Consider the following 27,430-nt stretch of genomic DNA (forward strand, 5'->3'; position numbering starts at 1 on the left):
AGTATTCTATCATCCATTACGAAATACAACAGTAATTTCAATAGTTAAGATCATGAGTCAATTAAAGCTAGACCACCATGAAAAATCTGGAAGCACTGGACGGTTATTTCGTCCTACTGTGGGGCTCTTCAGCAGTGCGCATCCACGATCCCGCTCTCAGGATGCGGACCCAGGGCCTTCAGTCTCGCGCGCGAGATCCCGCAAGCAGGATCGTGGATGTGCACTGATGAGAAGTCCTACAATAAGACGAAACGGCCGTCCAGTGCTTCCAGGTTTCCAATGGTGGTCTAACATCAATCGGTTTATGATCTTAATCAAATCGCTAATGTTGGGGCTGACTAATATGAAGTGTTAACTTGAATCAGTTTATAAGTGAAATGAAATTGTGAGATAAATAATGATCAGAATAACTACGGTCAACATATAGTGAGAGAGAGAGAATAGTGGAATACAAATCAAAAATTGCATAAATATGCAGAATAATATGAATTAGGTTAGATATAGTAGATAGGGGGTGGATGCTGAATAAATTTCTCAAAAAGCTTGTCAAGTGTAATAGTCAGATAATAATAATGATAATAATAGAATAAGTTTGGGATATAAAAATGAACATTAATCACATTACGTCATTATATTATAAAATTGATTACTAACTAGGTGGCCCTGACGTTGGGCAGGGTAAAAGGAGCAGCTGAAAATATTTCTTTTGAATACAAAGCTCTGGCTTTTTGATCCGAACAGCAATTGCTTCAGCCATCTGCAAGTTTCTCAGTCTGATGGAGTTAGGTAGACTACTGTTAACACGATATATTATTGTGAAAGATTGCTCCATGTTGGCTGTATGTCCCATCTGAATTAAATGGGTCAAAATGGAGCTGTTAACCGTTTTGACTACACCTTTGCTTAACCACACTAGAAGGTGCTCACGAGCCCGAATATATAAATTCCTAGAACATCTGTCAATATAACTTGCTCCACAAGAGCAGTTGAATTGATAGATACGGAAAGAGGTGGCTAGTCTAGGCAATTTATCTTTCAACCTCGGAGTGACCATTGAACGTATGGAAAGCAATAACTGTAGTTTATCTACATTGAAAGTTCTTTGGAATGATCTGCTTAACTTCAATCTTAGCATTTCGTTAAATGTATCACCTCTGAATTGTAAGCGTATATATACAGAGGCTTTTTATTCATGGTTAGGCATTCTTCAATGATTATCGAATTAATGTCAGTTCACAATGTAAACCGTATAACTAATTTGCTTAGTAACAAATTTATTTAACTAAATAAATTAATTCATTCTAACTGGTTGTTAAACCTTCAAAGTCTATTTAAATCATAATTAATTACAAGAGAAACTACTGTAGTAGGTAAAAAAAAAGTAGGTAAAAAAAAGAAGAAAACAACAATAGAGAATAATTAAAGTGTGAACAAAAAAGAAAAAAGAAAAACACTAGAAACTCTGAGAACAAATTTAAGAAAAAAACTTTTTTTTCTTTTTCATTGAATCGTTTTGTTTATCTTTTTCCATACATCTATCTACCTAACTGTTTGTATAACACATAATGATTACTAAGTAAATTAAGTGTTAAAAATAGGATACAAGTTTTATTTTAATTATATATATATACGTGTCGAGTGGTGTTTACATCTACTTTAATTACAAAACTGGGTTGTTGTTGTTTTCATGAATTAGAAGAGATATTTAATTACATTTATGTAATGAAGTGGTTGTGTTTTTTTCTCCTCTAGGAAAACCACAATATAATTTATGCTATATATAGAAGTGGTATTTGTCACGGGATGACCTTTGTTGGAGTATCAGCAAAAAAAAATAGAGATCATTGGACAGTTAGTTCATCTTAGTATAGAACCATCTAGCACTGAATATTTACTAGTGGGTTCATAAAGTTCTAACGTAAAGTCATAGCTAGTGTGGTTGAGCGATTTCAATAATGAAACATTAGTCACTGATGGTAGTGAATGAGCGTAGCGTTAGATATATTCCTAAATAGTTGATGAAAATCATTACAGTCAGAAATAAATTATTGATTTTAAAATAACACACACGTTAGATCTGAAAGTACTGAGTTCGTCCACTTGTGGGATCATGTGTGTATACTGTTGAAGAATCCTACCCTAGAACTATAACGCTTTTTAAATTTCCCTGTGTTTTAATAGTACCTCATCTCACGACAGTCTCTCGAGTATATGCTACCTAAAAAAAGTATTGAGACAGTATATAGGTTCACTGAAAGTCCACAATATGAAAAATATAAAGGTAACAACGAAGTTGTGTATTAATTATGCAATAAAAGGGATATAATAATTATCTTAAAAATGATACCGAAAATCCAAAATTTACTGATACTCAACCCGTTATAAGGTCCAGTTCTATCAATCTCATTTTTATTAAATTCATTAATTTCTGTATTTAAACTTTATGACGACGTGTGTTAGATGCTGACTTAGAAATTAATTTAGTCAGAAATTAGATTTATAAATACTGAAATTATTAGTGATACTCTGTAATCGACTAACATACATATTTAATAGTTAAAGTCACGAACTGATATTAGCTAGACAATCAGTGAAAACCTAAAAGCTTTAGACATCTATTTTGTCCTAGTACAGGAATTTTCAGGAGTATGGACCAAAGACCTCAGGTCCGGGAATCAAACACAGGATGTTTGGTTAAGCATGTAGATGCCCAACCTCTAGACCACAGAGCTGGGACCCGACAGTGCGTATGTCCAACTCCGAGTAATCTACAATATTGTTCAACCCCCGTCCATTGTCTGTGGTGGACAACTGTCTCAAACCTGATATAGTTCAACTCCATTGATAACAGCTTTTTACTAGAACTCCAGAAATTCCACCTTGAAGTTAATCACTAGTGAACACATCGTTATTATCATTATGGAGGGACTTGTGGAGATTGTGAAATTTCCATAGTTTATGTCATAAACCGATCTCAGCTAGACCAACATATTTCATCAAATTATGCAGGAAATAAATCATGAATTTGAGCAAATCTGTAAAACATTCCAATTGTGGTGTTACACAACTCTATTATAAGTAAATTAGAGAATATGAACCTCATTAAATTTGAATGGGATCTATTATATTAAATTCTATATTTCATTGAATACGATATCATTCTTTTGAACAAAAAGTCCCATACTAATACGAAATGGTCATCTAGTGCTTTCAGGTTTTCAATGGTGGTCTGGCTTAGATCAACTCATGAATTCAACTATTAAAACTTTTTCTGTTGTAAAGTCAAGATTTTTCAATAATTCATTTAGGAATTTTCTACTACCATCGATACTCTTACTACTTCTACTATTCTGGCGTTCGCTTTAGTCATCTTATCCCGTTATGGTAATGTGTTTAATGGTAACTTGAACCAGTGCATATATACCAGGTTCTCAGTTGTCTGTAAATAAGTGACAAACAAACTGATTTTCTCACAATTGAATGATCACTGGGTAATGATCAATGTTATGCGTGTCAAGTCCTTATTTAGTGCAGATCGAATGCTATCGACCATGTTGCAATGTGGCCACCAGTCTAGGCGACTCGACACTGCGTGCACTATATATTGAGATTAGATGGTGGTTGGAGGTAGTCGACAGGAAACCCTGGACCCGGGTTTCATGCCGACTACCTCCAACCACCATCCGATTTCAAGACTGATTTTCTGTTAAAACACACCTATAATTATAAATAAAGTTATATTTGTAAAAATTGTAGTAATTAAAATCAAATATCTTCTAATGTCCTGGCTAGTTGTCCAGTTTGAGGATCATTTGGGAAATCATTCACAGTGAAAGGTTGCATTAATTATTGAGAACGTTTTGTAAATATAGCAATTTCATTTTTTAATATCTTCCAGATATTCAATTCCTAAGTATTTTGAAACTATTTCAATGTTTACATTAATTCGTTAGTATATGATGACCAACTCCGGCTGTAGCTCTTCTAAAGTTACTGCCGGTCCCAAGTCCGGTTAAAGGAGGAGGGTTGAGCACGGGGTTAGCGACCCCATCCCGTAGAAAACTAACTCGCCAAAAAAACCTAACAAGAAAAAACGGCTAACCATATGATGATCAACCTCATGTTTTAGTCTTCTCCATAACATTGATCAAATTAATCACTGAGAAACACACATTTCTTGTATGAAATCAGTGATAAAAGTATGGGGAGTTTTGTAAAAATATCCCATTAGTAAATAGATCTGTACATGATATTTTGTAAGCCGTAGTAAAGTGTTTCAGAATGAATGATTCATACTAGATTATTTATTTGATAGCCTTGTTTTAAAATAGATACCTTTTGTATATTATCTTCATGGAACTACTCTAAATCAATATAAAAATAAATGTTTGTAACTTCTTGGTACAGAACTATCAGTTCGGAAATACCCACTATTTTTAAAATTTGGAAGTTTACAACGTTCTGGTAACCATGCATTAAAGTGAATACTTAGTATGGTAAATGTTTTAAATGTCAAGTAGGAAAATAAGAGTATTATCACAAACGGTGAAGAATTTAGTCAATGAAATACATGAACATGACATTGAATAATAGTTTCTAGTAATGATATGTTCTATTAGCTAGATGGTTTTATTGTGGAGCCTTCATTCTAGTTCTGGACAACATCTTCAAAGCCTACTTTATGTAGAACTGAAATCACTGGTATACCACTCGTGTAATTACCGATACAGAAGCTAAAAATGTTTTTCAGACTGACAGAAAACACAATATCAGCATAAGCATCTACCTATGATGTAAATTTTCGACATCACGTCATTGGAGGGGAAGGTGGGGAATTTATTTCAGCCTAACACTAATCATCATTTTAAACAGTTGTCAACACAATAACATACTAATTCATATGTATTTGTTTCTTGAATCCTCTTATTGAGGATCAGGACTGCAATTGGTCAATCTCTTTTTGGCACATACTCATTTTAATAAATGCAACATTCAGCACTATTAAAAAACAACCAATAGACAATAATTTTCAGTCGCTAAACTACTTATTTAGTGTATTTCAGCAGTGTTCTAAGTAGAAACTTACAAAACTTAGGATTCATTAGGTAAGCTGTGCAGAAATAAACACCCGAACATTGATTCAACGTTCTATGAATGTATTCGATCTGGAAAACAATTGATTTTAATCTTTTTTTTAAATCAAAAATACTTTTAATCTGTATCTGGTGTTTTAATCCCACTGTAAATTCTCATAATGAATTCAGGTTTTTCAACAAAAAAAAATTAAGTTTCGGTACTTATTTAAAGACAGTCAACTATGGTTGATTGTGCAAGAGCATTGGAAAAACAAACAAGCAAACAAACCAGTTAATAAACAATTTAATGTTCAATTATGGTTACTTTTTATTAGTTTGTAATTAGAGAAAAAAACAACGAAAGTTTACATATTAATTATGATAGTAATGTAGGTTTAATGAAAGTGAAACACGATTGGCTACTAAATGTGGATAGACAGGTATTCAGTTTACTAACAATTAAATATGTGATTATCTGAATAAGAACTTGTGGAGATTGTAGTGATTTTAACAGTTGAATTCATGAGTCGATCCAAGCTAGACCACCATTGAAAACCTGGAAGCACTGAACGGCCGTTTCGTTCTAGTATAAGACTACTCAGCGGTGCATATCCATGATCCCGCCCCCCGCGAGATTCGAACCCAGGGCCTATCAGTCTCGCGCGTGAACGCTTAGCCTCTAGACTACTGAGTCGACACTCAACGGTGTTAATGTCCAACGTCAACTTATCCATGAAATTGAGCGACACATCCACCATTGTCTTCAGTGAGTTACTAACTCAAAACAAACCCGGTTGAACTCAACTGGTCATTGTTTCTCATTAAAACTCCAGGAAATACCTCTGAAGCCAGTCACTAGTGAGCACATGTTGATTAGTATCCGAAGAGGTTTTGTAGAGATTATAGTAATTTTAATAGTTGAGATCATGAGTCAATTGAAGCTAGAGCACTATGGAAAACCTGGAAGCACTGAGTAGCCGTTTCATCCTAATATGGGAATCCTCAGCAATGCGCATCCACAATCCCGTACGTTGGATTCGAACCCATGGCCTTCGGCCTCGGTGATCTCCTTCCTATAATTGGTTTCTATCCCGTAATTATCCCTAAAATGAGCCAAACAGTATTTTAAGATTTTCAGAATTGTTCCTAGTTAGGGTTAGATATTTAGGATCGTGATTAAGGGGTTTAGGGTTAAGATCTTCATCACGAATTAATATTGGCTATGATGTAAGAGCGATCTGTAGCCAAGTGGATGAATGAATCCAAAAGTTACTACCCTATTAGTTCATCCATAACATATAGTAACTACCACGTTTGGGTTTATTTCAGGATTAAGGGTTTTTGGGTTAGGATTTAGAGGCAGTGTTAATTTGCCTGTTATATACAATCTAAAGACAGAATTAAGTATTTGATACATTCAATACTGTCATTTTAACTCGATTACTACAAAAAAAATAACTTTCCGCTATCATTTTAAACGTTTCGAGCGATAAACAAATATATTTCCACTTCTCATTCATTATACGTGATATTTGAATCTTGTTCAACAGCCTTACAGTCACGTTAGCGATTCAGATTGCCTCATCCGTAAAGTAATACTTTTAGCCATTTGTTTTAATATTTACACATTTATACATTCAAACTTCAATCAAGATCAAGTTATATTCAAAACTGATGACATTCACCATTCAGCAAATGATGGATTATGATTATATTAAACTTAAACAAAACAAAAAAGATTTGCTACTTCTTACTTTGAATAGTTTCTGAATATTGAAAATAATGATACTTGAAAAAAAAGCCCGCTCTTGTTTGTGAATTGACCAGAAGTTATTAAAATGATTCTTTTGTTAATTTCAAGTATAAATTGAAAACAGAATGAGTCTGTAAGTGTTCTACTATTGCTACAGAATATACTTCATATTCGACTGTTTCCACAGTGTGATTTATTAGGATTTTTGGTTAAATTCAACCAGGTCTGTTGTGAGATATCAGCTCACTGAAGACAATGGTGTACGGTAGCGCAACTTTGTGGATTGGTTGAAGTTAGACATTAACACCGTTAGATGCCGGCTCAGTGGTCTAGTTGGTTAGGCGCTAGGCGCGAGACTGACAGGCCCTGGGTTCGAATCTCGCGGGGTGTGGGATCGTGGGTGCGCACTGCTGAGGAGTCCCATGCTAGGACCAAACGGCCGTCCAGTGCTTGCAGGTTTTCCATGGTGGTCTAGCTTCAATTGACTCATGATTTCAATGTGTCATTTTTGCACAGCACATAAAGATATAAGTAAAGACGAACTCTAATAGTAATAAGTTTAAGATTTATGACTTAACGAAAGTGTATCATAAAATAAGCATGAAGCTCCAAATGATTGTTTTGATTGAAACTTAGTATCGCTTAATAGTACACTCTCAAAACAATGAAATATTCTGCTGGCATAACGTTAAAAAGACGTCAACGAATGATACAGAAAGTCATTTTGGAATCAAATAGCGTACAGGTAACAATGAAGCTGAATGGCGACGGTTCGAATCCCACAAGCAGCATCAGTTCTTTGAAGGTTAAGAGTACACCTTGTTGACGAATACCAATTGGCCCGAAACCTCAGTCAAGAAGGATTCTCTGTCAACTATCTCCAACCACTTAAAAAAACTTAAGGAGGCGATTATATTTAAAGTTGATGGCAACGACTGTAACCAGTATTTAGAAATGAACAAATTGAATGATGGTTGCTATTCAGTGATCAATAATACCTAAATACTTTAGTCATACATTAGGTCGTCTACGACTCGAATAGCCCAATGGTGATAACGAATCTGACCAAATGACTACGAATTAAATCACATGAAAAGTAACAATTTTGTCACTACTGTAGGCACGTCTTTCTGACGTATGTCCGTAAACTCATAAAACTGTTATGTCCAGTATACCATGATTTTCACAACTTCAGTTTAGGCAATCAAATTTATCTCTTAGTGATTGAATTTTATTTTTCAATCTTATTTCTTGACATGATGGATTTAACTGAATAGCATAAAAATAGATAACAAATAAAATTGGGTTCCTCAACAGGTACCTTTATGTTTCATTAAGCTAGATAAACACTAAATGGGAATAAGATTGAGTCTGTGACTGCCGAAACATTAATGAGACTATAATCTATGGGCGAACCAATCAGATTTAAGAAAACAGGTCTTGCATTTTGGCGCGAAAGTAATTTACTCATTCGGCTAAATACCATTTTGGCATTATAGCTTATGTCGGTTCGTGATGAAAACAATAAATCTAATTCCTAACCCTAACGTTCAAATGTAAATCATAATACTAATCCCTCACACTGATCTACAACCCTCGTTTAACACAAGTAGGTAGGTGAACATTCCAAGGTGATTTTGCGTTGCTCAAAGGTCGTCCATAAATTAAATTCTCACCAACAACTGTGATAAAGTGTGGTTAGCAATGGAATTCAAGACGCGCATTCCATCCGACTTAAGACTCATCAATTGAGCATACTTGCATCTCAATGTTGATATTTACCACGAGAACTTGAATACCGTATATTTTGCTACAAATGTCGAGTATATTCTTTACTGAGAGAGTGAGTTCAAATAAACACTAGCTAATTTGACGGGTATGAACATAATCTAATGCGAAGAATCTCATTGAAACAATGGACCTATATAAGCTAGATCACCACTGAAAACTTTGAAGCACTGGACAACCGTTTTTTCCTAATATGACACTCCTTTGCAGTGCATACCAAAAACTTTGTGAGCAGTAATCGGACCCCAGACCATTGGTCTCGCGCGCGAACGCTTAACATCTAGACCACCGAACAGGAATCTACTAGCGTAAGTGTCTAACTCCAATCAATCTACGAAATCAAGGGACGATCTTCCATCGTCCTCGGTGGGTAACTACCTTAGACTCGACAAGGCTGAGCTCCACAAATCACGGCTTCTCATTTGAAATCAGAAAATATCCTTTCGAAGCTATCTACCAGTGAGCACAAGATGATTGTCAATATGAAGTTGTGAAGATTGTTGAGTATTATCAAAGTCATTAATCTAAGTAAGATCACCAATGAAAACCTATAAGTGCTGGACGGCCGTCCAAAACCCTATACTTACAAGTTGAAGAATATTAAGAATTCAAGAATTCCGAAAATGCTTTCAAGGTGAACTCCTAAGAAAAAATTGTTTATTTCTATTTGAAACAACTAATTTAATAGCTCAATTTTGTCGAGTGTGAAACAGTTACCCACTGAAGAAAATGGTTGATGATCGCGCAATATCGCGGATTAGTTAAATTTAGACTCTAACACCGTTGGATCCCAGCTCATTGATCTAGAGGTTGGGCGTTCATGTGCGAAGCAGAAGGTCCTGGTTTCGAGTCCAGAGTGCGAGATCGTGGTTCCACACTATTGAGGAGTCTCATAGTAGGACGAAACGGCCGTCCACTGCTTCCAGGTTTTCAGTGGCGGTTTACCATTGATCGGTTTATGATCTCAATAGGAAAAATTGTTGGCAAATGTATTAAAATCACTTAGATGACATACGATCTTAATTTACGTTAGTTGGTCGCCATCAACGGAACTGATGCTTTCACTACTGAGTTGAACCATAAAACTTGAACACGGTTGATGAATGAGTCAATCATAAGCGACAAAGAACCTGCGACATATATAAATCAGTTCAAGTTGCCATAAAATATCAGCACAGCAGGATGAACTTATCAAGAAACATTTCATGGTAGTAGAAATGGTAACAGTATCAGTGATAGAAAACATCATTCATTATTAATATGATTCAAGAATTAAGAATTAATTTGTGGAATAAAGAAGTATGAGATAAGGCAGACAAAGACTGGAAAAATTTGCGCTATGACAACCGATTCTTAGTCATGTCAACAGAAATCCCTAATTGATGGCTGTGATCAACACAAACACGGTAGTTATATCATCTTACGAAAGTACTTTTGATCAGTTTATTATTCAGTAAAGCAAAATACAATCTGTATATAATATTGACAGTTAATTTAATAATTAAAAAACTGCAACATATTTCATTATAACATAGTTATGAAACGATAATACAATCATTCTACTTTACATTCGTTTGTTTTCGGCATTAAAAAACAAAAATCAAAAACTCTTAGTATGGAGATTTGCAGAGGTTTTCGAATGTAACTAATACCACGAACCAACCTAACTAAGAGGACCATTGAAAACTATTTTCGTGAGTATTCACAATTCCAACAGGACTTTCGATCTGACGGTTGGGGCTTGATCTCCAGACCACCGAGCCGGAATTCAATGATGTGAATGTCTAGTTTCATTAAATCCACAGAAAGGATATAGTTGTGCAATATCATGAGTTGACTGAAGTTAGACATAAAAACCACTGAATGTCGGTTCAGTTTTGTGAGGGTTAAGTGTCCGCGAACGATAAATAAGGTCTAGGGTTTGAACTATTGTGGTGGAGCCGTTGATCCATACTACTGAGGAGTCTCATTCTTGGAACGAAATAATTCCTCAGTGATTCTATTTTTTTCACTTATTGTCTAACTTAAATCGTTTCATGATATCGATCATAAAACTGAAAGCATCCTGAATTACAGTAATACAAATCAATATACGTCAATAATAATATCATGTCTACTACCACTAACACTATTTACTCGTTTGTATCATCGTAAAGATAGATTTCCGGCGGGTTTTGTGATCTATTTCCTTTAATCCGCCTACCATGAAAAGTGAGCGCACGTGCATATATATATCAGGCTGTATATGAAGTGTACGGTTGCGCGTAGTTCATTATATTTTCAGTTTAGTACAATGAGGTAAAAAAAGCAACCTAATAAGAAGGAAATCGTTGATGGGAACGATCAAAAAGATAGTGTGAAACACTAAAAACTCTCTGTAAATGAAATAAGAACACAAATTTACTCAAGAGGTTTGAAGTGGAAATAGTCCATTTTTTGCAATGTAAACTTTAAATAAGTATATAGAAGGGCAGTTTTAGTTATTTTCATTAGGGTGTAGGTCAGTTGAAACATTAAGCGATAACTGAATACCGGCTCAGTGATCTGGAGGTTAAGCATTCGCACGCGAAGCCGAAGGTCCTGGGTTCGAATTCCGTGTGCAAGGTTGTGAATATTCACTTCTGAGTCCTATAAGAGGATGAAACGACCGTCCCATTCATCTAGGTTTTCAATGGTGGTCTAACTTACATTGATTCATAAATTCTACTGTGAAAATATTACAATCTCCACAAACCTCCATACCGATAATAGTTTTATCACTAAATAAAGGTAAAGAGAATTCACTGAAGATTATCTTTTCGACAAAATCAATTACTTAGGCTGTACATTCATATTTATAGTTGTTCGGCAAATATATATAAGTCTATAGAAGGACAGGAAAAATTGCCTCATAGAGTGATTCGAAACTCTAAATATCATTTATTTATCATATAACTATAAATAAAAATGTACAGCTTAAGTAAATAACATAAAATTGTCAGTTTTGAGATGACCGAAATGAAGTGTTCATTTGAATAAGTCTCCATTGTAAATGAAATTGAAAGATAAATAATCAGAATGAATATGGGTAAGATGAAGTGAGAGAAATATTAGTGTAATTATAAATCAAAATAAATGTTTGGTCAACGATTACGTAACATATAGGTTAATGTGGATGTGGATTGTAGTAATTTTAATAGTTGGATTCATCAGTTGATCTAAGCTAGACCACCATGATCACTGTTGGGGAGTCCCAAACAAAGACGAAATGACCGTCCAGTGATTCCAGGTTTTCAATGGTCCAGCTTAGATCAACTCGTGAATTCAACTGTTAATATGAATTAGGCAAGTATTAGTAAATAGGAGTGGGTGTTTATTAAATTTCCCGAAACATTTGCGTTATAATGATAATATGCGAAAAAGATCAAATTAAGCTATGAAAATGTAAAGATGACGGCTGTATGTACATTAACCAAGTTATCTCATCATATCATTAAAATGATTGTTAGGTAAGTATAACAGAAGTTGGTCAACGTAAGATAGGTGGTTGAGCAGACTTTTTTAGACCCAAAGCCCTGGGCTTTTTTATCCGAATAGCATTTGTTTCAGCCGTTTGAAGAATTCTTAGTCTGACGAATCTAATTAGGTACCTATTACCACTACATATTAATGCAAATGATTGTTCCATGTTAGCTGTATAAGCCGTTTGTACTAAATGTGCTAGGATGAAGATGTTAACAATTTTAACAATACCAGGAAGTGCTCATGAAGACAAAATACAAAATCCTAGAACATCTTCCAATACATGCTGCTCCATAAAAACAGCTGAATTAATCGAAACAGAAAGATATGACTAGTCTAGGTAATTTATCTTTCAATCTCGATTTGACCATCAGAAGTGTAGAAAATATTAATTGTAGTTCTTTGAGATGCTCTGCGTAACTTTTTCTTTATTTCCTTGGCTTTGTTTATTAATAGATTTCTCACGGTACCCAGTTTCTTTCTACAACAGTATATAGGGTTCATATAGCACTCGTTCTATATTGAAGTATTACACATTCATAAAATATATGCGCCCATATCAAAATATGTGAATATTTTGTACGGTTTTAATTTTCACAGCTAAGTACTAAAGAATGTCGTCTTAGTTCTAATCAAACTATCGATCAGAGTGCAATGTTCCCATTATTCAGTGTACTCATTATTGCGTGTACTATATTGAGATGTCAGGTCTTTGGAGGCAATCGATATGAAACCATGAACCCAGGTTTCGTGGTGCTTGGTGCTCATGATCGATGGATATCTGGAATCTTTAGAGAACTGTTTCTCCCTTCTGAATGCGATCCCGTGTCACCACGCTCCATCGGCTGACATGTTACCATTGTGCAATTCTGGCCTCAACTGACTTCAGTACTAAAAGGATTAGAGAAACACTACAATCATCACTATTTAGTGATCAATCAATTGTATCTCGGTCCTGTAGATCAGTCACAGTCTGACTAGCTTAGTGGTAAAGTCAGTTCTCTAAGGAATTTCAGGTATTCATTGATGACGTGTGCCAAGAACCACGAAACTTGAGTTCATGATTTCTTATCAAATGACTATAACCACCTAATAATAGAGAAAAAACTTCTATTAATCAATAATGAATAAGTGTCAATGGATGTCAGTATCTCACTAAACACTTTCAATGAGATAACAATAAATTCTCAAAAGATTGTAAAAAATATGCCTTGATCCCCATTACGAACAAATATGTAAACTTAAGCTCTACAATCTTCTAAAAATTGAACACTGTTTAGTGTTAATATAAATATACATCATTGAGAAATGATTACAACTAAATTTATTCCTAAGATATATTGAACACATTGAACATGACTTATCTATTATTTATAAAAATAAACAAGTTAGAAAAAACAACTTAAAGCTCATATACATTAAAATTGATTATAGGAAGTAAACAATGACTTTGTATTGATTGTTATTTAGGCAAACAATGACACATTTTCTAATTCATATTCAATTCTAAGCAAGATTCTAAATGTTATCTTTAAAAGATCCCGAAAATTCAATCACTTAACGTTTAGTATTCATGAAGTTGTTTTGTAATGATTCTCTGGGGACTCATAGAAAGAGAGAGAGAGAGAGAGAGTTAAAGGCCTCGAATTCGATCCTTAGCAGGTCGTATATGCATTCTACCAAGGAGCTTGATACGAAGACAATACAGCAGTCTAGTACTCTTTGGTTTGCAATAGTACTCCACCTAAGATTCATCTGAGATTAATACCACCCTATATATTAAAATTCTACTCAATTAAACCCAGTCATAGAATTGTCAAACATTTATTATTGATATCAGAAGGGGTTTTGTGGATATTATCGTAATTTCAATAGTTGAGATCATGATTCAATTGGAGGTAGATCACCATAGAAAACCTGGAAGCACTGGATGGCCGTTTCGCCCTAGTTTGGGACTGCTCAATAATGGGCATCCACGATCCCGCCTCTCGAGATTCGAACCCAGGACCTATCAGTCTCTCGCGCGAGCGCTTAAGCATTAGGCCACTGAGCCGGCATCCAACGGAGTCCCATAGTAGAACGAAATGGCAGTCTAGTCCTTCCAGGTTTTCCATGGTGGTCTTAGCTTCAACTGACTCATGATCTCAACTATTAAAATTCTTATTGAATATAGAATCCTAGTGCAGAACCATTCTTTGTCTACTTACTGGACAACGCATATGTATTATGCTTTAATTTTTCCAGTCCAATTTAGTTAACATAATTTAAGATACCCTGAAATTTCATGTAATGAATCTTACTAATTGAAAAATCAAACAGAATAACGATACTACACCATTTGATCAATATGACTAAATATGAAATTGTACACAATTCTTAATTTTATTTTTACCTGGAACAAAGAGAATAAGTAAGCATCACAAGTTTGGTTTTGTTATTATTTATCGACATTGTCCGATTTAGATACGTATGTCTCCTCTAAGCTATGAGTAAGAGTCCACTGAAAACTATCTAGATAGGTGTGATTTGCAAAACCAAATTACGATATCTGCAAGTTAGATTGCTTTTCTGACCTAGATAGGGGGACACGTAGGCTGAGACTTTTAACTAGGTGTATGATTGACTTTCCCAAACAGTGTAACTTGTTCACATCCACTGTGTGAATTTGGAACGGAAGATGAGCACAGGCATACGATATCTTTAATCGTTCAACCTATCAGATTTTCATTTGATAATTCAATGTCACAATTACGATTCTACGTTGTCACTCACTAACTAATAAGGACTAAAACTAGACGTAGTAAATCTGAAACTAAGCGAAATTTTTACTAAGATTAAAGGATTTACGGGAAATCTTCGTTAAAGTAAAGAATTATATCAATTAGCTGATCATTGAGTAGTGGTTAATGTTATGTTTGTCTAGTCCTTTAGTCCTGTTGATCGAATCCTATAGAGCTAGTTGCAACATAAAATCGAGTCCAAGTGGCATGACATGGTTTACAATATGTTTTGATGTTAGGTTGTTGGAAACACACGGCAGAAAACCCTGTATTGGCCTAGGTCTTGTGATAGTCGGCACTCATCAGCTAATCATACTTGGGATTTTGAAGATAATGAAACCCTAGATGAGATCTAAACTTCCGTAACACAACTTCATATTTTGAGACACTATCACCGAGCTAGTCGGACCATAACTGAACTGCTTTAGGATATCCTAGTAGCAACTATTTTGCATTTAAGAGCGATATCGTGCACGGCAACATTGGAAACTGGTGTTTTTGAATTTTAATGACTTTGCAGATAATTTTAGTTTGTAAGTTAAATCATCTTCAATTCAAACAGTCACAATGAAACTCTTATCTATTTAAGTAAACATCTGCATACAAGTGAATGGTTTTTCTTAATGAATTTCTGCCTTTTCAATGCAAAGCTATGCTTAATGAAGTCAACTAATTTTAGAGCAAGGCAATAAGTAACTCTTCATTATTCGGCCTTTGGAATCAAAGCTTCCTTCAAATTTTTAGTAGAATTACGCATGGATAGTTGATTGAGTTAAACGTTGCGTATGATTTAATCCAACCGAAAAGCATTTACTGAACTAGCTTATCTTATGCAACACTTCATGGTTCACTGGCGTTGTTTGTGGTTGTGTATAGATACTGCTAAAGAGTATCGAACTAAAAATGAATATCTATTCTGTACAACTAATATCATTGAAATCATGAACCGATCTAAGTTGGACAACAATTTAAAGGATGGAAGCACTGGACGGCTGTCTCATTCTAATATAGAAATCCTTAGCAGTAAACATCCACGATACCGCACATAGAGCTCGAACACAGGACCTCTAGTCTCTCACGAAGGTTCAAACTCTAGACTACTGAGCCGATGTCAACCGGTTTTAATGTCTAACTCCAATCAATCCATAATATTGCGCGATTATCTTCCCTTATCTTCTGCTAACACCAGTCAACGATGTAATATCATTGTCAACATAAATAACTATCTACATTATACTAGTGTATATTATACATAAAAATGAAACTGTTAAATCTTGATAATTGTGGTTCAGTATGGACCTACAATACTTATAGATTTAGGAACGATTAAGCCACTCTAATATGGCCGGTTCTATGGAGTAAAATGATAACTGCAACTAGTACACAGCAATTCACTGCTTAGCCGACAACACATGGAAAAAACAAATGATACGGAAGTTCAATATTTAAAGTAAAACAAACAGAACAAAATGAAATGGTACTTCATATACATGGTAACGAAAGCATGACCTTTAAGTATAAAAAATAACCAATCAGAAAAAAGCAAAGGTTATATAGAAAATTGAACTAGAAAAAGGGGGCTTGATTTTATGATTTCTAATAACATTTTATTACCGCTAACAAAATTTGAATGATCTCGTGGATCACCATAATAGAAACATGATACTTATATATGTCAGTGTGATAAGTAACAGAAGAATTCAATCTAGTGACTTTAACAAATGTTTCTAGAAACTCACAATATTTCTGTAAAAGAAAACATGAATGTTTTAGTGTTTCTATTAATCTGACTAAGTAAACGTAAATGCACTTGTCTTTGAGATATGTTCCGATGTATGTATGTGTGAGGGAGAGTGTGTGTGTGTGTGTGTGATCAAAATGCTATTGGACTGACTAAACTATAAGTAATCAAGACACGGTTTCAAACCTGTGATTTAATGATTGAATATTGGATAATCTATTTCACTCTAAACAGTTGCCTCACATTATAAGTATAAACTGGAAAAAGAAAACTTAATTGCAATTGTATTCAGTAACATCTTTTTATCTAATCTGAAACATAAATTGAGAGCGGTAGCGAGGAGGGGGGGTTGGAAACAATAGAAATTTTTCAAGTGACATTTTTGTTTCTAGTGTGACATTAACAACAACAATTCTTTGTCCTAGAAAAAGATTAGAAAACACGTTCCATAACAAATATTTATATATTTTCTTTCATAAATAATAATTAACGTGGAAACAAGAGGTTTACATGAAAACATGTTTCAAATTCAAAGGTAGATAAAAACAAACATAAAGCTGCTAGCGCGCGCACACACACACATCCATACCAACACTTGTTGTTATACTTCTATTTTGATTATCAAGTCAATCATTCAATGTAGAAAGTAGTTTTCTCAAGTGATATAATTACTAACATTAAGGTTATGACAATAACAATAGTAAAGAAATAGATTATTTTGTAGAAAAACCAATAATTATTATGATTATTATGGTGAGAGAAGAACAATTTTCCCTTGGGAAATTCAAGCTGTACATTCTGATTGAAATAAAATGTATTTTATTGTTAATAGGCTTTTTGATTTTACTTACAGATGATTACCCCCCCCTAGTTTATTTATTGAAAAAAAACTTAACATCAAAATGGAGATTCGTGTTTTATCAGACGTTTTGTAATTGATTTATGCACATTATTATTAGTAGAGATCATGAGTCAATTGAAGCTAGACCACCATAGAAAAGTTGGAAACACTGGACGACCATTTCGTCCTATAGTGGGACTCCTCAGCAGTTGAAGTTAGACATTAACACCGTTGAATGCCGGCTCAGTGGTCTAGTGGTTAAGTGCTCGCTCGCGAGACTAATAGGTCCTGAGTTCGAATCCCGCGAGCAGGATCGTGGACGCGCACTCCTGAGGTGTCCCACAATAGGACGGAATGGTCGACCAGTGCTTCCAGGTTTCCCAAAGTGGTCTAACTTCAATTGACTCATGAATTCAATTATTAAATTACTTTAATATCTACAAAACTCCTCTCTGATCATAATTATCATATGCTCACTAGTGACTGTCTCCAAGAGTTATTTCATTGAATTCTAGTGAGAAGCAGTGACCAGTGGAGTTCAACCAGGTCTGTTGTGAGATAGTAACTCACTGAAGACAATAGTGTACGGTGGCGCAATCTCATGGATTGGTTGAAGTCAGACATTAACACCGTTGAATGCCGGCTCAGTGGTCTACAGGTTAAGCATCCGCGTGCGAGACTGATAGGTCCTGAGTCCGAATTTCGCGGGGGACGGGATCGTGGATGAGCACTGTTGATGATTCCTATACTAAAATGAGACTGCCATCCATTGCTTCATTTTCTTAAACATTTAATGATAATTATTTTTTCTTTCAAAAATATTCTTATTTAGATTAATAAATCTATTCTCAATACAATAATTATGATTACTGAAATGGTTATTACTCAAATTGAAAATGTCACAACTATTATTAACACTACAATGGTTCCTATCAATTTAATTTCAACAAATGATACATCCATTTCAACATCTCAACAAAGTACTATTCATCATGATCAAAATTTATTTGAAGTAAATAATCAGTCTAATAGAAATTCTAATCAGATCATCACATTCAAATCACCATTTGAATTAAATACAATTCAGACTAATTCATTTGTTAAAGGTATTCGTAATACTATTGATAAACCATTAGCTGGTTTAATTATCATTGGTATATTATTTTTAACAATTAGTATTCTATTAGGATTAATTGTATTAATATTTTATAAAAAACGTAATACTGTATTTGTTTATGAAAAAAGTCAACATGGTGGATTATATTCACCGGGTGATCAATCAATTGTTATTGGTCAAACAATGGAAGCTAGAAAAATTGGCAATCAATTAGTTATGATGCATAAACATGATTCATTGTACAGTTTCAATGATGATGATGATAGTTATAATGACAGTGATGTTGATGTTGATAATGATGATGATAATGATTATGGGGAGATCAGTTTCACTAATACAAATCACAGTTACCATGGTAACAATGATGTATATAAAACAATATTTAAAAAACCTATAAAAGCTTCATATATATTAAGATCAGAATATGATTTAATTAGAAATCCTCAATCTATTACAGTATTATCAGATCAAAAGAAATTCATAAATCATGAACAATCATATGTGGATAAAATGAATGAGGTAATACAATGTCGTCCATTATCTCTGTAATTATATCTCTCTTTCTTAAAAAATTTGATTGAAATCTCTGTTACTAAAAAGAAGGTTTGTAAAGATATTTGAGTTTCATAATTAAAATCATGAGACAAAAGTTGAAAACACAGGAATCACTGAACAGCTGTTTTGTTTAAAGATGGTACTCCTTAAGACTGTGAACCAGCAAACCCATCAAGGGATGGAAATCGGCACCCTGAAGTTAGGCATGCAAATCATTCGTAGTCGGCTAATCAGTTTCACAGTCCACTGTGATTATGACTGTACACCACTGAGGAATCTCATACAAAGTTGAAAGAGCAGTTCGATGTTTTTTTAAAGTTTTAAGTGGTTGTTTTACTAAATTCAATTTGCAATGCGAACAATTCTATATGGTCAAGATCTGTTTATATATTTGAGGAGTTTATCATGATATGATTCTATGTAGTTTGATGTAAACCAATTCTTCGTACATTTAAGTCAAGTAAAGATTTGCATAAGGTTAAGATCAGCGTATTGTGTTGAACAAATGAATGGAATATGGATTATAGGGTTACAAAAATACAAAAATAACAGCATTATTGTTCATTCAGTGTTTTTGAATTTCTTTGATATACTAACTGTTTACTCTAAACTGATGAGGGAATCATTTTTTAATGAAGACAAATGAAGAACGTCTTACTTTTGAAAACATACACAACATGATAGGTGAATGTGTAATTTGTAAAACCAAGATTATCTGTCAATCGTTCTCCATTAATTTTAATTATTAAGACTTACCGATGCGTGAAGTTCTGAGTGATTTATGCACGACTAGGTCTTAAACTGGAATTTTTTTAAAAGCAAATTGATATGAAGCAAAGATGGATGATGGCTAGCAGTGGAATCCAGGACGCGCGTTTCGCCCTATTTAGGACTCGTCAACTGGATCCCAGAGTTGACGTTCACTCTAGGACTCGAACCCAGTACCGTCCGCCTCAAACGACATCGCGTTTGACCAATTGCGACTGATCAATAGCAGTCCTAGACAACAATGGGAAAATACCAGTAAAACAACACCAAGTGAATTTAAACTTCATCTCATTGCACGAGCAGGCGGCTATCAGGACGCAGTAGCTAAGTGGATAACGCGATGGAGGTACATCCATTTGACGAGTCCTGAATGGGACGAAACGTGCGTCAAACTGAATTCCACTGCCATCCACCATCCATCTTTGCTTAAAAAGCTTGTGACTTAAGGCTATATCGAGGCAACCCGCACAGAATTTATATATGTCAACAAGAGACTGATCAATTGCAGTCTTAAATAACAATCGCAAGATACAAGTAAAACAACACCAAATGAATCCAAATTAATGTTATTTCGATAAAACTAAAAACAAATAGTTCGCACACTTCAAATCACAATCTGATTTTGGCTAGACCGAGACCACAAACCTGGAAGCACTGGACGAACGTTTTGTAATAGTATAAGATTTCTCAACAATGCATATCCAAATCCTTTGCATTCGGAAATCTAACACAGGACATTCAATCCCATACACAAACACAACCTCATGAGCTGTGCAACAAAGCGAGTTAAATGAAGTTAGACATTAACATCGTCACATTCTTGCTTAGTGGTCTTTGGGTTCTCATGAAAAAGTGAACGTCTCGGGTTTGATTCCCGGTATGAAGAGTTCCATAATACAACAAAATGGATGTCCAGTGCTTTAAGGTCGTCAACGGTGGTTTGACTAAAATCAGTTCATGATTCTACAATTTCCACAAATCTACTTTACGTACAACAAAGAATTGGGCTGAAAGATACCCCCCCCCACTAAAAAAAAGAAATTAAATTCTATATTTTCACAAATTACGTCATCTTTAAAACTATTTTTTATCGTTTCAGGTGAACAAAAAATCAAAATCTCATGGAAATCAATCATCCTTAAACAGTAGTAACGTTATTATTAATCCAACATTTACTTTATGTCCTAAACATGCTCAATTAATTGCTAACCGAAAATAACATGATGGAGAGACAGAGAAACTGTTCTTTCAGTATATGGATATATTTGGTGGGAGAAAAAAAGTGAAATTTTTCTGGGAATTCGTACGGGTTCGCTTATATTTTATTGAATAGAAAAACAATAAAAATTTTCTAACGGATTGATGGCAGCAAATTGCATATTGTTTGTATATAGAAAAACTTTTGTCAACTATATTACTTATTGATAGATTAAATAGTATTATGTTTTGTTTTATGAAAAGAGACTGGATCTTATTTGTAGTGAACTGACAATTAACAGTAATTAAGAATGGTACAATATTCTTATTCTTTTCTTTTTGGTATTCTATTCGACTTCAACAGATGATTGGGTTTGAATAACAATGAATTTCAACTTTATACCGTCGATAAATGGTCACAAACGTTGTGCTGTCTTGTTTTTTTTCTCTCTGATCTGATTCATTTGATCGAGATCAAATAGAATTCGATATCTTTTAATACTATTAAAGGCAGATGATTCATTCCTATAACTAGAGGCTCTGTTACGTGACTATTCAGGCTACTATAGTTGTTAGGCATAAGGAGGAAATGTTGATGCCATGTTGATACGAGTCGAAATGTAGAAGTCGGAATGTTGGAAACGAACTTCTTACTACCTTTTTGAATAAAATAAAACCTTTTAATTAAGATCACGAACCAATCTAATTTAGATATTCATTAAAAGCCAGATAGTATTAGATAGATGTTTCATCTTAATATGAAACTGCTTAACAGTGCGCATCCACAACCTCATCTGGGATCGAACCCAAGAAATCCAGGTTTATGGCGACCGTTTGATTTTTAAATCACTAGGCACAGACCTAATTGTGTATATGACTAATTTAAATCAATTTGTGATATTGTACAACTATCCTTTATTGTCTTTGATTGGTAGCTGTCTCACATTCAACATAGTTGAACTCCATCGGTCAAAGCTGTTGACTAGAAACCCTGAAATTTTCTCTCGAAATTAGTCCTTACTTAACGTGTTAACGTGTTTCTGAGGTCACGAACTGACATAAATCAGATAATCATTAAAACTCAGAAAGCAGTGGACTGCTGTTCTGTTCATGACATATTCTTGAAGCATAAACCAGTCAATAAGAAAACAACAAAGATGAATGAATGATTCATGGTGCTAGAAATAGGTTTTAAATGTTAAGATTAGAATTTATAGTTAGTAAGTAGAGTTTAAGACTATCTATTATGATTGGATTGTTTAAGATTAAAATGTACATATAATGTGTAAGATTACGATTGGGATATAAAGTTTGTATTCAAGATTTACAACAGCTATAGACTTACTGTAAAAGCTAGTTCTAAATGATTACCTTCAATCATAAATCCAAACCGTAAGTGTAACCATGATTTATAAAATTTATATTCTAATTCTACGACATTATTACCAACCCTGATCCAAAACGTTAACACCATAGTCCTAAATTTTAATCGTAAAGCCTAATTCACAGTTATATGGATAGAATTAAGTATCCAACAATTAATTTTACAATATGGAGTTGTGGAGGTTGTTGGATTTCATTTAAATCATGAACTAATCTAAGTTAGACCACTATTAAAATCCTGGAGGCATTGGGCGGTTGTTTTGTCCTAGTATGGAATTCTTTAGAAGTGCATGTTTGCACGAGAAACCTCAGGTTTTGGATCCGAGTTCAATATTGTAGATGTGCGCACTATTGGAAAGTCCCATACTAAAACAAAACAGCTTCTCAGTACTTTTTAACTCTCCACTAGTCATTTAACTTAGATCAGTTCATGATTCTAATAAAATAATTTAGTCACCAAATTTAATTTCCGACACTCATTAGACAATATTCTGTTTAGATAATAACGTCATAGTAGTCTTGTATGAATTCAGAAAAATTCATTATTCCTTCACACCCTTAATTTCACTTCTCAGATCATTATATGATATATTACCATAGAATTAGTCAAGGGTTGCTTTTTTTTCCTCCAAATAAAATTTATCTTTTAACATCATAATTCAATTTACAAGAATGAGAGACTTTTTCTTTTTATAAATATTTACACTGACATTGTTTCAACCATTTAACTATTCACTAACTTACTCAACTTCAATTTCTTATTTAAATCGAACTTCATTTTCATACTACTTAATTCTTACTTATATTCACATTACATTATTACTCAAATAATAGTTTGTATTGTAAATGTAATTACAGAAAATTAGATTATATACACTAGAAGAAATGATTGTTCATTTGATAGTTTAAATGTGATTATAGATAAATGAGATTGTTTATTTTTATAAAACCGCGCGCGCGTGCGTACACTCACACATACGAACACATACAAATAGAAATTTCAAACAAATGATAACGTCATCATGATCATCATTTTATTGATAATTGATTCATCAATTCGCATTAAGTGGAAGAAAGAAGAAATTTTTACTGGTTTTTCCTAATTTTTTTCTTTGGTGGTGGTGGGGGACAGGGGAGGAAGTGAACAAAAAAAAATGGCAAACTATTGCCTAGAGGATTAATATAAAAAAATAGGTATGGGACTGATCAAGAACTGAAATGGGGAAACTGAAGTTAAGCTGAAAGGAAGAGAAAGATTCAAAGGAAAAAAACATACAACACAAATAATAATAATAATAATGGTGATAAGATTGAAAGTTAAATGAAAAGAAAAAGAAAACAATCGAATTTTCTTCTTATAATACAAAAGAGAAAAAGTATAGGAAAGAAACATTGAATTGTTCCAATAGTGAATAAGTGAAATCTTGAAAGGAACCAATTTTTTTCATTATTGAACTGCCTTTAAACTATGGTTATCTTTGGTTTTATTCACATATCATAAATGTGTGTAATGAAATGAAAAGGAAAGAAATGTGAGGTTATCTCTCTCTCTCTCTTTCTTTCTCCCCCCCCTTTTCTTCTCTTTATTTCTCTGTATTCGATACTTATCAACTATACTAAGTAATGATGTTTACAAATAAAGTATGTGCGTACAACTAATTGATTATTGAGTAATTATTAATGTTATGTATGTCAAGTTCTTCTTCATATTGGTGATTAAATTTTATCGATCTAGTCGCAATGTGGTCTAAGTAACCTAATATTGTATGAATCGTGTTCAGATATTAGATAATTGGAGATGGTCAACTAAAAACATTTGACCTAATTTTTGTGCAAGTTGATATTCATTAAGTAGGTATATCAATTCATGTGTAGTGAATAGGGGCTGGTCGCGGATTGGTTGAAATTAGATATTAACACTGTTGAATGCCGGGTCAGTGGTCTAGAGATTAAGCGTTCGCGCGCGAGATCAAAGGTCGTGGTTTCGAAACCAGCGTGCAGGATCGTGGATGCGCACTGTTGATGAGTCCCATACTCGGGCGAAACAGCCGTTCACTGCTTCCAGGTTTTCAATGGTGGTCTAACATTGGTCGGTTGTGAATCTTCATCAACTGAGATGGTTGGGCCACGTTTTACGTATGCCCGAACACCGATTACCACGACGTGCAATGCTAACCGGTATTGGAGATGGTTGGAAGGAAGTTAGGGGCGGTCAAACCAAAACGTGGCATCAGTACTTGAAGTCACTAACTTCTAATCTGAGCCATGTTAGTAGATGCAGACTACTTGGTTGGGGTCCGCGTGACTATCGTAATCAATGGTTGAAGACTCTTGGTGTCATGGCTCAGAATCCATCACAATGGCGTCGGTGTATACACTATCTTCCCTTAAACTAAGAGATTAAAATTGCTTCATATCTTTCTTTCTACGAACTAATTCTTTCTTCCTGTACTATATCCTTATTGCAATCTTTCTTTTATATATTACCACCTCTGAATTAACTACTTTTATGAGTCCGGTATCCATCTTGTTGTGTTAATGAGGTATGGCAACCTGGACCGATGCATATATGTGCCTGGTCCTACGTTGTAGCTGACTGACTGGTTCATGATCTCAATTAAAACTCAACAATCTCCGCAACCCTATACTATAAGTTATAAGTTCTGCTAACTTTTGGCTATGTTTCTTGACCATCGGGCTATCGTAATTTATTGACAAATTACAACTTGATAGGAATGTATGTCAGTTCAAGTTGAGTTATGTAATAATACTATAACGGCAAGATGGAGTCAAGGTGGAGGCAATATTCATCACTGATTGATTACGTTTCCGATATCATTGACCTAGTGTATCTAACAGTCGAGCAATTATCATGAAATCTGACTGTCCTCGCCTAGATCCATTGTCCGGTTGTAGATGCGTATTACTGCGGAGTCTCACATTAGATTGAAATAACAGTCTAGTGCTTCCGAGATTCAGATAGTACTATTAATGGGTTCAATTCGTGACGAATATCGCCTATAACCAATAAAAGCCAGTGTTACTAAAAACTAGACACTAAAAATGTGATACAGGACAAATGAATAGAATAAAAACTGCAGGAGAGGTGTAGAAGATGAAAGATGAATACGACTGAGGCGCTAGGACAGATTTCCATTTATATCATTTATTATCTCCGATACTATACTTCAGTCAAAAAGTACAACTAAGGTGTCTATAACATCTCTATATTATAGTTCAAAATAGTGGTCAATGATATCATGAACTGAGAATATCTCCTGATCTGGCTGCTGCTTAACCGTTTTCTCATTCTACATCTATAATAATCACTATAGCGTATCACACGAACTAGTGGTTTGATACATATAACACATGTTTAAAGCACAATTAAGTTGATAGAATAAAATTGACTCGGTATTGTTTACTTGAATCTTCCCATAGATGTTTAGGAATGCGATTGACCAGTCTCTTATTGGTATATGTGCATACTGTGTGTATTGCCTCGATATTGCCTCAATCCACAATCATTATTAGCAAAGATGGATAACGCGATGGCGTTTGAAGCGAACGGTATAGGGTTTGAGTCCCAGAGTGAACACCAACTGAGATGCAGGTACATCCAGCTGACGAGTCTCAAATAGGACGAAAAGAGCTTTTCAGATTCTACTGCTAGCCACTATCCATCATCAACCAATTTGTCAATTCTATTCAGTACTATTCAGTATAAATGATGGGTTGAAGACATCTTCGATTAAAACTGCTTTTTTAACGAAATTAACTTAGAAGGCATTATTATTACATAATTAACCAATAATATGTTTGTAGTATTGCAACAAATAGAAAATCGCATGTCCAGCGTTATTATTATCTAGAATCTGTCTAATACCCAGTTTGTTTAACATTATCAGGTTGAATCTTGCTAATGATACTTACGAAGCCTTATTATACAACAAGGAAGAGTTTGTACTTGATGACTGATAGTAACTATTAATTAAAAATTACTAAATTATAAAATACTGAAATTGGATTATTAAAATTTTCATAAATCAATGGGTAGCCGGAAAATTTTCTGACAATAGACACTTGGAAAAATCGAGAGAAAACAAATAAACAGGATACTAAGTAGTAACTATTATATAATATATTCACAGAGAGACTATAATTTATTAACGAGCCAATCAGAAGCGTTTGGGGGGTTTCAAGGTCACGAAGCCAATTTCAGTACCTCATGCTCACGTACGATCGGTTCACAGTGGATTTTAGAGAAAACATGATGATTGAGCGTCTACAACAAATGGGACTACTAAAAAGTTCCTTTATTTGTGATTTTGGTAATCAAATGGCTTGTAGACCTTGTGGAGACTACCATAATGATGTCTTTCGATATAATATGTGTTGGAGGAACAAGTCTGCTAGAATAGAACCTTTTTGCTCGATCCAGATTGAGACTATGGGAAACTATGACTGGATAAAAAAAGCACCAGTAACACTGTCTACAGCCGGGTACTACAATATATACAGATGATTGGAGAATGTACAGATGCGTATATTTACTTGTTTATGTGCATGGTGTCGTTATCCATAAGCGGCATTTTGTGGACCCAACAAGTGAAGTACACACAAACAGTATTGAAGTTATGTGGTCGAGGCTGAAAGGGTTTTTGCGACCTTATCATGGATGATTTTCTCTACTGCATGCATTACGATTTTAGAACCTGTGAACCTCTTTCTAACCTTGACAAGTTTCTGAACCATGTATAAGAAGTGTATCCACTTTATTTCTTTGGTGTTCTATAATATATTTGTACTCTATCCCAACTATTTCCTGATTGGCTAATAATATTTCTCAAGATCACTAAAGATTCGTTCACAGGTTGTTCATAAAGTATAGTCTCTCCATTTTCACTTTTTTGATGTTACTTAATAGATTC

At 34.3% G+C, this 27,430-nt stretch overlaps 2 protein-coding genes across 3 annotated transcripts in view; one reads left to right on the top strand and one right to left on the bottom strand.

Moving 5' to 3' along the window:
* CEP78_1 (Centrosomal protein of 78 kDa) overlaps positions 1-27,430 on the bottom strand; it is an 83,602-nt gene that overhangs the window by 43,695 nt on the left and 12,477 nt on the right. The gene's annotated exons all lie outside the window — the stretch shown is intronic.
* On the top strand, positions 18,342-21,448 carry MS3_00009508 (uncharacterized protein; the record flags this gene model as incomplete). The annotated part of the gene is made up of 2 exons (XM_012938212.2): positions 18,342-19,115; positions 21,019-21,448. The coding sequence occupies 2 exons, from the start codon at positions 18,342-18,344 to the stop codon at positions 21,136-21,138; spliced, it is 894 nt and encodes a 297-aa protein (XP_012793666.1). The 3' UTR covers positions 21,139-21,448.

The sequence above is a fragment of the Schistosoma haematobium genome, chromosome 7 (assembly GCF_000699445.3).
Source record: "Schistosoma haematobium chromosome 7, whole genome shotgun sequence".
Taxonomy (NCBI): domain Eukaryota; kingdom Metazoa; phylum Platyhelminthes; class Trematoda; order Strigeidida; family Schistosomatidae; genus Schistosoma; species Schistosoma haematobium.